At 32.6% G+C, this 15,376-nt stretch overlaps 1 protein-coding gene across 5 annotated transcripts in view; it reads right to left on the reverse strand.

Moving 5' to 3' along the window:
- The window catches only part of LOC134713675 (uncharacterized), a 29,892-nt gene extending 19,891 nt beyond the window's left edge, over positions 1-10,001 (reverse strand). For 3 of the 5 annotated variants that reach the window (XM_063574982.1, XM_063574974.1, XM_063574967.1), the window contains exons 1-8: positions 9,831-9,930; positions 7,740-7,841; positions 6,990-7,087; positions 6,094-6,219; positions 5,409-5,543; positions 5,066-5,127; positions 3,513-3,574; positions 2,366-2,469 (exon numbers count right to left, since the gene is read on the reverse strand). In XM_063574982.1, the coding sequence (XP_063431052.1) occupies positions 2,366-2,469; positions 3,513-3,574; positions 5,066-5,127; positions 5,409-5,543; positions 6,094-6,219; positions 6,990-7,087; positions 7,740-7,841; positions 9,831-9,906 (765 nt within the window). In that variant the 5' untranslated portion in view covers positions 9,907-9,930. Of the gene's footprint in view, positions 1-2,365; positions 2,470-3,512; positions 3,575-4,699; positions 5,039-5,065; positions 5,128-5,408; positions 5,544-6,093; positions 6,220-6,989; positions 7,088-7,739; positions 7,842-9,830 lie in introns of those variants that run through there. The other 2 variants (XM_063574990.1, XM_063574997.1) reach the window with 2 other exon arrangements.
- Between the last annotated feature and the right edge of the window lie 5,375 nt (positions 10,002-15,376).

Consider the following 15,376-nt stretch of genomic DNA (forward strand, 5'->3'; position numbering starts at 1 on the left):
TTTAAAATATTATGTTTGTCCTGATTTTTTAAATATAAACAAATTAGATAAGTCACACATTTTACATATTCAACAGTAAAAAAAATAACAGAATGCATACATTAATATTATTTCTATATCTATATCAGTTAGACAGAAAAGTAATTTGTCAAAAAATAGAAAGCGAATAAGAATCATTCCAAGACAGAACTTAATGTGAAACCAGGGCTTCCAAAACGGTCATATATTCCGGTCATTTGTATAATGTCCGGTAAAAGACCGGCTGGGAAAAGCATGAAACGGTCATATACTTTTTAGTTTTCAAGGCTTTTTCGGTCATTTTAATATAATTCACGATCTTTTTGACCCAACATTTTGCCTTTAACAGTCATACATTTCCGGTCATAAAAGTGACATGTTGATTAATTACTATCAAAACAACCCTTACTTCAATACTTTCTAATTTTAATCAAGGCTAATTAGTTGTTGGACAGCTGAAAACTATACCTGTTCAGGTGACAGGTAAACTTATTTCAGTACCGGACATCGTATAAATTAATCGGTCCATTCACAATTACATTCGTACATTTCAGCGGTTTGTATCTAATTGGTTTAGTCCAAAAGATCAAATTTATAATAAATACATTTATAAACTTGATTTGTTGAAACATTTAAAAAGTTTTACATGAAAAAATCGTCAGAACTACGTTGTATGAACGAACACGTTTGCGCATGTGCACAGGTGGGAAATTCAATTATGCATCCTACATTTCTTCAAAATTCTAAAACTATTATTGAAACCAGTACCTAACGTTCATTTCAAGTATTTTGTTAAAGAAATAACGTGGAAAGAGCTTCTTCGCTCAGTCGTGCTATGAAACGTACACGGATTTTACGTATCCGTTTATGGTCCATGTTTTACCATTGTCAAGTCAACATCCGGTTTTGAAAAATGTGACTTTAAAAATGAAAATAAAGTTCTAGACAACGTCAATTTGAACAAATAAAGAGTCTCATGCAGATATGAACACACTGATGTGCACACTTTGAATGATGCAATGCCAATTTTAACAGATTGTCAGAACATCAAATTCATATCAAAGTAAATTTCAATATCGTTTTTAATCTAAATTTATGTCATTCATTGGGATGGCCATCTGATTACCATAATTGCCCTTTGTGACTTAGTCTTGGGGATTAAAATTCGGATCAGATATAAAATGTCCGGCTGGCTCAGAAAAATTTTGGAAGCCCAGTGTGAAACTAAATCAATCTGTTAAAGTTAACAAAACAACCAGTGAAGATTTAAATAGGATTAAACAAATGATAGTTATCCATCTGGTATGGGAAGATTGCTACACACTAGTTAAATGTGTAGCTTTCTGTCAAATAGTCTCAGAGGAGTTATTTTTAAAAGGTGTTACATGTATGGTCAAATACTCAAAAAAAGGTCAAAGTTCTGTTACTTCAAATGGCTGTTTAGAATGGTGAAGTACAACGGATGGCAAACAATCCTACCCAATATGAGAGCTTTCTATTTAACTGTCACAGAGGAGTTGTGTTCACACAGTGTTTTTGTCTCAAAACTACCATAAAGGGACATAGTTGAATTAAAATGTAGTTATACTCTGCCCAACTATGTTTAATGGCAAAAAATCCTATCAGGTATGATATCCTTCTGTCCAAAGGAGTTGCATTTACAAGGTGTTGTTACAATGCTAAACAAGAATGTGTCCAAAGTACACGGATGCCCCACTTGCACTATCATTTTCTATGTTCAATGGACCATAAAATTGGATAAAAAATAGAATTAGGCATTAGAATTAGAAAGATGATATCCTAAGGAACATGTGTACTAAGTTTCAAGTTGGTTGGACTTCAACTTCATCAAAAACTACCGTGACCAAAAACTTTAACCTAAAACATGCACTTTCATTTTCTATGTTCAGTGGACTGTGAAATAGGGGTAAAAAGTTTAATTTGGTTTAAAAATTAGAAAGATCATATCATATGGAATATGTGTACTAAGTTTGAAGTTGATTGGACTTCAACTTCATCAAAAACTACCTTGACCAAAAACTTTAACCTAAAGTGGGAGAGACGGACGAACAGATGGACAAACGAAGGGACAGACGGACACACAGACCAGAAAACATAATGCCCCTCTACTATCGTAGGTAGGGCATAAACATGTTCAAAGTTCCATAACTCTAGTAAATATTATCAAATCAAACAGACTATAAGCAAAGTTAAGAGAATATGACACAAATAATCTTAACAAGTATGAAACCTATATAATTGATGTATTTTGTAGGCATGGGCAGGCTGACAAACAGAGATTATTATCATAAACATCACAGGAAAAAAGGTGGGGATAATAACATACCAAACTATAATGTGGAACTGGTAATGATCTGGACTTAATAAATATATCTATTGACAAAACTGTCATCTGCTGTTTACTGAAGTGATGTACTGTTTTGGTGGTGTCTGAAATATGAAATGTATATGTAAGCTCAAGAGGTGTTATATTCTTTTCAGTCAATTCATTATTAAGCGGAAAAAAATTGTAACAAATCCCAATAGTAGTTTTGTTATTAAATAAAAATAACATGCTTTAACAATTGTAATAAGAGATCGCTTTGATCTCCCTTTATAAAAAACAGGTTTACCCTTTTTTCTCTATTTATAAAATGCCGATTCATTTATATATTGTTTGATGTTTCATTACAGAATTACAGCGATCATAAAACAGTCAATTTTTATTTTATTAGTTTTGGTTAAATCTCAGTAACCTATGGAAAGGTAGAACTATTTCGCCATTGATGCCTATAATCAGTTATATTGGTTGCATGGATGTAAAGTAATAGACCACTTCCGAGTTCATCCGTCACTGGAAAAAACTTGTCAATTAGGCGCGCTTTAGTGACGTCATTTACCAGATAGTGGGGATCACCTGTATCCCTGCACTGTTAACATTCATCAAGCGTCTTAGTGATCGTCGTTGTGCAGGATAAACCAGAAATAATTTTTGTTTTGTAAGTACTTAATCACAATTCCCTAATGACAACAGTGCTCGATTGTCAATTATGAGAATTTAGTTTGCCGAATAAATCGTGCAAAATAGTATTATAATTTTCCAACCACTCGCTCAACATTGGAACGGAAGTGACAATACCACTAAACGCATGAATGATGTATAAAACCAGAGTTTTTGACGGAAATGCATCGAACTCAAAGTTGTCTATTGACTAACTTGGTGTCACACCTAGTCCAATCAAGATTCATGAAATTCAGACTTTCCTAATTCTCATATTTAAATGTTTCTGGATATTTAATTGACTATTCATATTCTAATGCAGTACTTGTAAAATGCTCTAAACAAAACATTTTAAATATAACATTTGACTGTGATTGGTCAGCACTTTTGGCAATGTCTTCTACTGTCTGCTGTGAAATTGAGGTTTTACATCATCCAATGAAAAATGGCATTATATTATTTTATTTATCATCTGGTCATGTGATTAACTTACCTTTCCTGTATATAATCATAATGGATGGAACTTCATTCACATTATACTTCAATCTTATTTTTCTGAAAAAGAAAAAAAAACCAAATAAGTTTGTCCTGTTACATTTGGGTTACTTTAATGACAAATTACTCATTAATATTATAAATTCAATGTAGTCTATGGTTAACACAGATGACTGTAAATACACTTTGTTTCATATCTTACAGAAGATATTGTTTACTTGGACATAAATTTCTTCATGTTCATTCCTTTACATTCATATTTAAAACAAAATATTGTCCCATGTCTATAGAAAAATGTCCAGAGAAGAACAAATTTCCATAGTGGAATTTTGTCTGTATGTAGCTCAGATCAAATTAAAAACTTTAAAATCTACTAAAAGTTCCATAATTGTGCTCTCCCTTACCTGTTATCGATTGAATGCATTTGACTTATATAGGCTTTGCAGTTCAAGTTGTCTCCCTTACCTGTTATCTAAAGAATGCATAGGATGCAATCAACAGTTTTTTACGTGACGTCATTCTGTAACAGGGCATGTAATAGTGGACCCATCATGCAGAAGTCAGATATTCATAGTTATATAGATATCTATACATCAATGGAAAGATAATTCTATGAACTGTCTGAATAAATAAAAAAAAATCCAACATCTCTTGTTTAAACATGCAAATTGGTACAAGTTATCAGCTAGAAATTAGGCATTTTCCCCCTAAAAAACCTTAAAAACAGACCACCTTTGGACACATGGATCAGTAACCTGTGCATATATTTGAGATTTCTTATAATATGCATTTCGAAGAGCTTGTCCGGCTGATTTAAGAAAATGTAGTTTCAGCCTACGTTCGCCTGCTCCGAAAGGAGCTATCTTACCTGACAAATCAAAGTGCTTTTTGCAACAGGTGAAAATCAGCTGTTTATGGAGTTGCCTCCCATATAGTAGGAAGTCACAAAAACATTTTTTTTTTTTTAAATCTTGACAAAAGTGGCATTTTAATTGAACTTCAATATATGTTTTTCACATTGAACATAAAAAACAATCAACTTTTTCATTTAGTGGTATATAAATAGCAGGGAATTCCATCAGTATGTAAATCTCACTGGGGAAATACCCCTAGTTTTTAGTACGAAACTGTTTATAGCACCCATATGACTTATATAAGCTTTACAGTTCAAATAATCTCCCTTACCTGTTATCTAAAGAATGCATATGACTTATATAGGCTTTACAGTTCAAGTTATCTCCCTTACCTGTCATCTATTGAATGCATATGACTTATATAAGCTTTAAAGTTCAAGTTATCTCCCTTACCTGTTATCTAAAGAATGCATATGACTTATATAGGCTTTACAGTTCAAGTTATCTCCCTTACCTGTTATCTAAAGAAGGCATATGACTTTTAAAGGCTTTACAGTTCAAGTTATCTCCCTTACCTGTTATCTAAAGAATGCATATGACTTATATAGGCTTTACAGTTCAAGTTATCTCCCTTACCTGTTATCTAAAGAATGCATATGACTTATATAGGCTATACAGTTCAAGTCATCTCCCTTACCTGTTATCTATAGAATGCACATGACTTATATAGGCTTTACAGTTCAAGTTCTCTGATGTAACCTGAAATAGAAAAACATATATTTTTTATAATCTAATAATTTGGCCTCTATTCTAAGCACATATAAGATTAATATAACCAGACAATACATTGTTAATTATCAGGTTAGAATTAGGCTTTGGCAACAATACTGTGCATTAATTTAAGATACAAATTACATTTTGCTAATTTCAATGTAATGTCTTTGCTTGATACATGTTTCCTTAAACCTTAACAATTTATGTCTTATTAGTTTCCTAATAAAACAAAGTGTCTTTAATGATATATATAGCTATATTTGAACCTGAAAAGCCATTTCTTCAATCTCTGAGTGCCTAGCAAGATCAGGAAAAGCTACTACAGTAAATTTGTAATTGTCTGCAGTTTTGTCCACCAAGGTTTCAGTTGCATCTTGTAACTGGTCTTCTAATGTTCTGGCCTACAATGAATTATTCTATAAACAAATTGTTCCACTTCAATCGATCAGAGATTGATATGCATCAGAGGTGTTAAACGTAATGTCTACTGCTAAAAATATTCAACCTGACTTTAATAAACAGCATGGCCATTATTACATGATCATACATTTAAGTGATTTATTGCTTTTTCAAAAATATAGTTCAATAACTTCTCAAGGTCACATCAGAAATTTATAAAAAAAACCTTGAAGGTACATGTAAGTTTTTTAAACAGTCACCAAAACCAAAGTAAAAGTTTCATGAAAACTACTCAAAGCACTTTTTATTTATTGTCTCAACTGGAAAATCACTTTTTTTTAATAAATAAAATCCTTTAACTCAGAAATGTAAGTTCTAAAATTGAGAAGCATCAGAAAAGGAACTCACACCAATAGATATAAACAAATTCACCAAAGTTGCTTGCAAATTGGTAAAAGTGTTTTTTTGAGTTATTGTAAGACATGTTGAGGACAGACAGAAATGTTTTAATACTTTAAACATGTTATATGCCTTCTGGTTTATAAAACTTACCAAACCATGTAACCAATGGTTGACCTTGTCTTTACTTGGTTCATCTGTATAATCAAAGTGAGATGTAAGTCCTAGGAAACATCTCAATAATGGAACAGATGGATTCCTATAGTGAAGTTTGGTGTTCTGCAATAAATAGGGAAAACAATCTGAATTTGACTACAAAACATTTATTATGTCACAATTCTGTCAGCAATAACATATGAATAATGAGTACACAAACATATTGGTGGCCTTTCACTGTCGTCTGCTCTTTGTTGTCTCTTTGACACATTCTTTATTTCACAAAATAGTGATGTCATGGCATTGTCTTTGAAATATTCACAACAAGAATGTGTCCTCAGTATATGTATGCCCCATTCGCACTATTATTTTCTATGTTTAGTGGACCGTGAAATTCTGGTAAAATCTCCAATTTGGCATTGAAATTAGAAAGATCATATCATAAGGAACATGCGTACCAAGTTTGAAGTCAATTGGACTTCAACTTCATCAAAAACTACCTTGACCAAAAACTTTAACCTGAAGGGGGACAGAAGGACGGACGAATGAACAGACCAGAAAACATAATGCCCCTCTACTATCGTAGGTGGGGTATAAAAATGTAATAGAAGGTACAGTGGATTCATTTATTTTGTTGGTATAACATTGGTGAATGAAAAAATGCTTTTTATACTAGAGTAATTCAGTTTCTTGGTTTCATCCTTTGGTCTTGACAAAGAAATTAAATTAATAATATTTCGTTGAATATTTAAATTTGTGGTTTCCTTCTACTGACACAATAAACAAATTTCTTTCTTACTTATTTACTTTTTAAAAGTGATATGTATATATGCTGTGTTCCAATTTTAATTGTAACAGTGTTTGTTGACCATAAAGTTAAATCTTAATCTTACCTTGCCAAAGGAATATGAACCAAATTCCCAAGAAGTAAAATTCTGTTTATCACCTCTCCATAACTCATGAACTACATCCTCTAATGGTGAACCTTCACCTGTTTAATAAATTAAATGTTAACTCATTGTAAATCAGAATCAATCAAAAGTAGACTACATTTGTATCTTTTACATGTATCAGCCTCGTAAGGGCAATCAAACAGATTTTTAAAACGTTTTGATGTGTTAGAAAAAAGAGTTGTTGTTATAATATTTTTTGGCCTTATCACTTATCTAGTGTGAAGATATATATTGTACCAGCACAGACCTTGCCTCTTCTGAACTACTGAACTAACTTTAAGGAATCATGGCTGGAATATACATCATCATCATGTTGTATTGAAACAAGAGTTCATAAGCTGAAATGATTTGCCTGCTTTATTGAACATGGATGTTACATGTATGTTAAAAGTCTTAAAAAAAGATAAAGGTGATACACTGTACTACAGGTATCACAATAAACTTATCATTTCTAAAGATCAATGAAAATGTAGTCAAGGTCAGATAAAATCTCTCAGTAAAGTAGTAACTAAAAGTACACAGTACAATTATTCCATGCACCAAATTGCTTATGGTAATTCTTGTATAATGTCAATATGCAAAAAAAAATAGTTTCGGTTTCATGTGAATTGGTCACAGTCTTCTCATAGATACTTTAACCTCAAATGTACCTTCTTTTATTTGCATAAAACAGTAAGTTAACAATCTTACCTGGTTTTCTGTATATAACACACACTGGTAAATGTCTTGACACCTTTATATGTCTATCCAGAACATTTGGTAAAAAATCCTTGAACTTTGGTGAAAGGTCTGCTAAAATATAAAAAAAAAAGCAACATACACTTTAAAAATGTATCAAAATGCAGATGATTTAAAAACAGAATGTGTCCTTAATACATGGATGCCCCACTCACACTATAAACTCTTATTTGGCATTAAAATTAGAAAGATCATATCATAGGGAACATGTATACTAAGTTTCAAGTTGATTGGACTTTTACTTTATCAAAACTACCTTGACCAAAAACTTTAAGCTGAAGCGGAACATACATTGTACCTGTTGACAAACAAAAGGAAGGACGGACGCAGACACCAGAAATATAGTTTCATAATGCTCATAAATGGTACATAATCTGAAGTTGTCTCTAAATAACCTATTTATTTGTGATGTTAAAGTTTTAAGGTAACATGTGTGATCTTAGTTAGTGGTGGGCAAACTTGCATACAAGTGTAAATTAAATATGCCTATTAAATTAGCCTTTCATGATGTCACAATTATTTGGACTAACGATTTATAAAATTGAGAATGGAAATGGTATTATGAAATTGTCAAAGAGACCACAACCCTGCCAAAGGACAAAAAGCAGCACAAAGCTATCAATGGATCTTCAAAAAAGTGAGAAAAATGCAGCACCAAAGGCAAACTTCCACTACCCCCTAAAACATAGCTAGTTTGGCAAATAAAATTTACACCTTAGCCTTCTTCGATTTGTCTAACTTGTAATTGACTCGAGTCAAAATATCAATGATGTACGCTTATGCACAACCTCTGAATCAAAGTCAAAACTCTGTCATTGGGAAGAATAAAACTTGTTTCTACGCAAAAAAAAAAAATGAACCAAACATTATGTTTCAGAAAGAAAAATCCTGTTCAGATCAGATCATGTATGCTTTTGAAAATGGTTTGTTTGGGAACAAAATTGTGAGGAAAAAAAAATAGTTCTGAGGAAAAAATAATTAATTCTGTTCAATTTATAATCATCACAGACAGTTGATATGCCAGTGAAAAATATTTGTTGAATCCAAAATACTAGGTGAAATTAATTCCCCTTGTAAGCCCCTTACTTAGGCTGTATGCATGTATTATGTATCACTTTTCTTTGTTGCAACTGTAACCGGAGAGCACTTATCTACTCTACAAATTCATACCGTCACAACCGGGATTCGAACCCTGGTCGTCTGGGTGACAGTCAGTGCGTTAACCCACTGAGCCAAAGAATTGATTCCCTAGCTCAGTTGATTAAAACTGGCTATATATGTTCTACCTGTACTAAGGGGAAGCAACCCCGCTACACTATTCCTCCACCACAAGAGTCATCATATCTTCATATATGACTCTTTACTCTTAACAACACAAACCCTGGCTATACTCCAGATAACCATCGTGGATTTTTTTGTTAGGCGCCAAATGTAACGGAGAGCATGTATCTACTCTACAAATTCATACCGTCACCACCGGGATTCTAACCCCGGTCGTCTGGGTGACAGTCAGTGCGTTTACCCACTGAGACAAAGAATTGATTCCCTAGCTCAGTTGATTAAAACTGGCTATATATGTTCTACCTGTACTAAGGGGAAGCAACCTCGCTACACAACTATTAGACGCCATCTTGAAACTGGAATAAAACCTGCTCTCACCCAGGGTTGATGTCGACTTATCTCACGTAGGTTCAAAACGTCCAACTCCAGGGTTGGGTCGTCAGTCAAGTAAACTAACCCCGAGTTGGGCGAATCGTAGCAGGCCCTTATGAATTTATAGAGTCTGAAATTAAGAGTCTGGTAGAGTGGTGTCCGACTCTGCCAAGGAAAAATCTATGTGATTTGCATTGAGTCTGAGAATACTATTAAAGAGTGGATGAACGATTTAAGACCACGGTAGGATAGTAAAATGTACTATTTTTTTTAGTATTTTCTGTCGACTATAATAATGTAATGTGGTTATATGAAAATGACAATGTTGTTAAAAAATCTGAATTGAGTGTATCTTCGAAGTTTTATGTAGTCTACACTGAATAAACTTACTCGACGAGGTTGCTGCATGTACCAAATACAAAATAATAATTTGTAAAAAGCCAAAGCGTCGTTCGCAACCCGCCATTTTGTGCAAGTGCCATCTAGCGACAAAAACAGGCAAACTGTATAAAACAAGCACCTTCGTCCCGTGGCCGCGCCACCGACCGTGCAAGGCTGTATAGCCAGTCAAGGTCGTTAAAAACTTCCATTTGTTGTGGCCGTCCCGTTTTGTGCAGTGTCTATTTATCTTTTTAATAAACAAAATTAAGATAAAGTTTGATAAACTAATGACACGCTGCACTGTTATTAAAATTAATAATGCTTTTTTTCTGCTCTATATGGACAATAAGTAAGTAAGTAAGTAAGTAAGTAAGTAAGTAAGTAAGTAAGTAAGTAAGTAAGTAAGTAAGTAAGTAAGTAAGTAAGTAAGTAAGTAAGTAAGTAAGTAAGTAAGTAAGTAAGTAAAACTTTATTTGGATTAGGCATATTGACAAACAATAAAAACATAAGCTCTAATGAGCTTTTCACCGAATATAAAAACATATGCAATAACCGTGAAATAAAACAAGGCATGCAGCATGACAAAGTAATAAAAAGCAGCAACAAAAATGTACTCTAAGCAATAGGATATACATGTATCTTGCAAAATACCAAAACATATATATGAAGCACTAATTTTTTTTTAAATTTGCAGTTTAAAAATTAATTTTTTAAATAATTTATCATTTATAAAGTAAAAAGGAGTAGGTCAAGTAAGGGCCGATTTTGGTCTCAAATTTCAGGTTCATCTAACGAAACATTTTAGACACTTTTTAAACACTGAAGTGTCTATTTCAGTTGATCATCGATTAGCTTAAGTGACACTGAGATTTTAACTGATTTAGTCATTAAAAACGCTCAGATTCAAGCTTAAATATGAAAAATCAACCAAATATGCCAAAAACGTCACTTTTCGGATGTTTTTTTTGGTCAAAAATGAAAGTGGCCGCATCCGTGTTCATCCTCAACCTTTATATATGTTATGTAGTATCATCAAATACAACTTACATTTCAATATAAGGAATGAACACGAATGCGGCCACTTTCTTTTAAGATGGAAACCGACTAAAATTTAACCAAAATGCTAAAATTGTGAAGATTTAGTAATTTAGTATGACTTCATGATGCTAGTACCCGATATATGTGCATTGTATTGTCAAAAACAGTCCATATTTATGTAGCAGAAGCATTCTACTTTCAAATAAATAGCTAAAAGATTACATTTTCAAAATTTTGTAAAACTGCTATATTTTGGGACCAAAAAGGGGTCTTATTGAACCTACGCCTTTCAAATCTTTCAAAATTTAAAATGTAAAAAACAAAATTTCAGTTGCAATGCAAGCTGTTAATGCATCATAAAAAAGCATAAATATTGTAACACAAATTATCTGCAGGCAGAGCAAAAACATTTTGTTCCACTCCAGGACTGAACAAGACTCTTAAAGTGTGAGAAGCTGTTAATTGTCCTGAAATGGTCTGGTAAGCTATTCCATAATTAAAGAAGCAGCAGCAAAACTAAAAGATTTTTTTCCATATGAGGTAGTTCTTACCTGTGATATTTCCAAAATATTACTGTATCTAAAAGAATATTTAGTGTGTTTAATTTGGAGTAAATTTTGTTAAAACATACAGGAGACAAATTATTTAAGATTTTATAAGTCTCATTACAAGACCAACTGTAACATTACTGTAGTACTACAAAATCATAAACTTTATAAAACAACACATAATCAATGATCTGACAAATTCATTGGCCTTTTTTTCTAGAAGTTAACTGTGTAAATAGTATAAAACTTTCTTGTCGCTATTTTTGTTGTTGTCTTGTCGGTAATTAGAAGCAAAAAAAATTTTCTAGGATGATCCGTTTTGAACCTGAGCAGGGATTTGTATGATAAGAAAGATTTCATCACAACACTTAACAATTGAGACAGGAAGGTATTATGGTACATTAACTACTCTCTTAAACGACAGATGTTATAACGGTTAAATATAGAGGATGTATATCATCAACAAGTAACCGATTCATGATGACCGTATAAATAGGCTATTCAAGAAATGATAAAATATACCCTAATTTCCTAAATCTCAACTCATACGCCTTTGAAAACAAATGAGATGCATTCACTTGACTGTTGTTGATAACCGACAACAACTGAGAAAACACCACCGTCATTTCATTTTAATATCGTTTATGCGATATCATTTTATTATGTCGTTTGGAAGTAAGAACTATCAAAGAATATGTGATCTTTCAATGACTTTAGCAATTGTCCGGTCAATTAATAAATTAAGCCAGGCGTATCAAAGCACAAATGTCTTCTCGTGTTCCATGTAAAAAGTGCAATGTTCTAGTATGTAGTCCTCCATAAGGTTGTTTATGTTCTTGTTTGCAGCCTTACATTAGTTCCTTTAAGTTCTTGTTTTCAATCTACCATTAGCTCGTATATGTTCTTGTTTGCAGCCTTACATTAGTTCATTTAAGTTCTTGTTTTCAATCTACCATTAGCTCGTTTATGTTCTTGTTTGCAGCCTTACATTAGTTCCTTTAAGTTCTTGTTTTCAATCTACCATTAGCTCGTTTATGTTCTTGTTTGCAGCCTTACATTAGTTCCTTTAAGTTCTTGTTTGCAGTCTACCATTAGCTCGTTTATGTTCTTGTTTGCAGCCTTACATTAGTTCCTTTAAGTTCTTGTTTTCAATCTACCATTAGCGCGTTTATGTTCTTGTTTGCAGCCTTACATTAGTTCATTTAAGTTCTTGTTTTCAATCTACCATTAGCGCGTTTATGTTCTTGTTTGCAGCCTTACATTAGTTCCTTTAAGTTCTTGTTTTCAATCTACCATTAGCGCGTTTATGTTCTTGTTTGCAGCCTTACATTAGTTCCTTTAAGTTCTTGTTTTCAATCTACCATTAGCTCGTTTATGTTCTTGTTTGCAGCCTTACATTAGTTCCTTTAAGTTCTTGTTTTCAATCTACAATTAGCTCGTTTATGTTCTTGTTTGCAGCCTTACATTAGTTCATTTAAGTTCTTGTTTTCAATCTACCATTAGCGCGTTTATGTTCTTGTTTGCAGCCTTACATTAGTTCCTTTAAGTTCTTGTTTTCAGTCTACCATTAGCTCGTTTATGTTCTTGTTTGCAGCCTTACATTAGTTCCTTTAAGTTCTTGTTTTCAATCTACCATTAGCTCGTTTATGTCCTTGGAAGAAGTCTATAATAAGTTTGTTTATTCTCTAATTTGCAGTCTACCATGAGCTCGATCATGTTCTTGTTTGCTGTCTTCCATTAGCACGTTATGTTTTTATTTGCATTTGTTTGTTTAATGTTTTTGTTCATGTTTACAGTCTACCATCAGCTCGATCATGTTTTTGAGTTCGTTAATGTTCTTGTTTTGAGTCTACCTTTAATTCGTTTATGTTATAATTTGCTGACTAACATTAGCTCGGTTATGTTCTTGTTAACTGATAACCATTTGACTAACTCGATCATGTTCTTGTTTGCCTACCATTAACTCGATCATGTTCTTGCTTGCCTACCATTAACTCGATCATGTTCTTGTTTGCCTACCATTAACTCGATCATGTTCTAAATTGCTGACTACCATTGGCTCGATCATTTTCGGCTTGTTTGTTGCCTACCATTATATTTTTTTTTATATTTATCTGCTAGAATCAGTATCAATATCAATTTCAGTTAAATTTTAGAACAGTATATTTCAATGTTTACGACATTATGTAAAATTTATGACATACATTCTTTTATATTAAAAAATGAGTATTAATTAACAAGTTTCGGATTGATTTTGACCCTGAGTTCACTATTGTTTTGCTCGATTGACACAGTGTGTATAAAATGCGAATCCAGATAGTTCATTTCTACTGTCATATGCGAGTATTTGTATTTTAGATCAAATGACGATGTTTACGTTTTAAAAATACCAAACAATTGATTCGAATGCATTTTTAACACAATTTCGCAAGAATATGGCTTAACAGTGTTCATTTACATGATTAAATTACAGAATCTAGAATAAATTGATTGAAAGAGAAAATTATTGAAAGAGTAAAATTGAGAATGGAAATGGGGAAGGTGTCAAAGAGACAACAACCCGACCAAAGGAAAAAAACAAAAAAAACAACAAAAAAACCAACAGCATGCAGAAGGTCACCAACAGGTCTTCAATGTAGCAAGAAATTCCCGCACCCGGAGGCGTCCTTCAGCTGGCCCCTAAACAAATATATACTAGTTCAGTGATAATGAACGCCATAATAATTTCCAAAGAGTACACAAGAAACCAAAATTAAAATAATACAGGACTAACAAAGGCCAGAGGCTCCTGACTTGGGACAGGCGCAAAAATGCGGCGGGGTTAAACATGTTTGTGAGTTCTCAACCCTCCCCCTATACCTCTAGCCAATGTAGAAAAGTAAACGCATAACAATACGAACATTAAAATTCAGTTCAGGAGAAGTCTGAGTCTGATGTCAAAAGATGTAACCAAAGAAAATAAACAAAATGACAATAATACATAAATAACAACAGACTTCTAGCAGTTAACTGACATGCCAGCTCCAGACTTCAATAAAACTGACTGAAAGATTATGATTTCATCATATGAACATCAGCCACAATCCTTCCCTTTAGGGGTTTAGTATCACACCATCATTACATATATGAGAAGAACATAACCCGTGTCATGCCAATAACTGTTTTTTTACTAAATGTGTTTAGTTCCGATGCAAAGACCCTATAAGTGAATCAATAATAACGCCAAAATATGCAATCTTTAATGACTTGACAACAGTATTGTAACTATATCCCTTCTTAATAAGTCTATTCAAAGGTTTTGTTAGTTTCTGAGGTGAATACTGACACCTTTGTGCTGTATAAAGAATATTTCCATAAAAAAATCCATTTCACATTTAATGCGATGCATTATCACTGTAAATGCAATAATTTCTGATGTGGAATTTTTCTAGGTGCGATTAATTTTCATTGTTGTTTTATGTGATAATTTGACATGCAAAAACTGATAATATTCATTGACGTTTACAATTTAAGTATTAAAACTGATCGTATATGCTAAACCATTCTAAAAAAATCATCCGTTTATCATGCAATGGTTTATTCTGTATCGTTCGTTGCGCATTTTCGAAACAGATCTATACCCGTCATTGCTAAACATACCGAGAAGAAAATAAGTTGTCTCTTTTGAAATACACATCTTTTATTTTTTGTAACGACTTGACTATTCGACATTTCTACATTTGTAACATTTTGAATTGAATTTAAAGTACCCGAATGTTGATATTTTATAAATTATTTTATTCCTAAAACACAATTTTTTTGTTCTACGTTAGAATTGTATGGCATATACAGCGAAAATGATATTTCGGGCTACGCACTTGATAAACACTTTTGACATATACAACCAAATGAAATTAAATTCGGATTTGAATGTTTTAATTATTTTTAGCAAGGCAGCATTTGTACTTTAACATATGATATAACTCCTTT

The sequence above is a fragment of the Mytilus trossulus genome, chromosome 1, assembly GCF_036588685.1.
Source record: "Mytilus trossulus isolate FHL-02 chromosome 1, PNRI_Mtr1.1.1.hap1, whole genome shotgun sequence".
NCBI classification, from domain to species: domain Eukaryota; kingdom Metazoa; phylum Mollusca; class Bivalvia; order Mytilida; family Mytilidae; genus Mytilus; species Mytilus trossulus.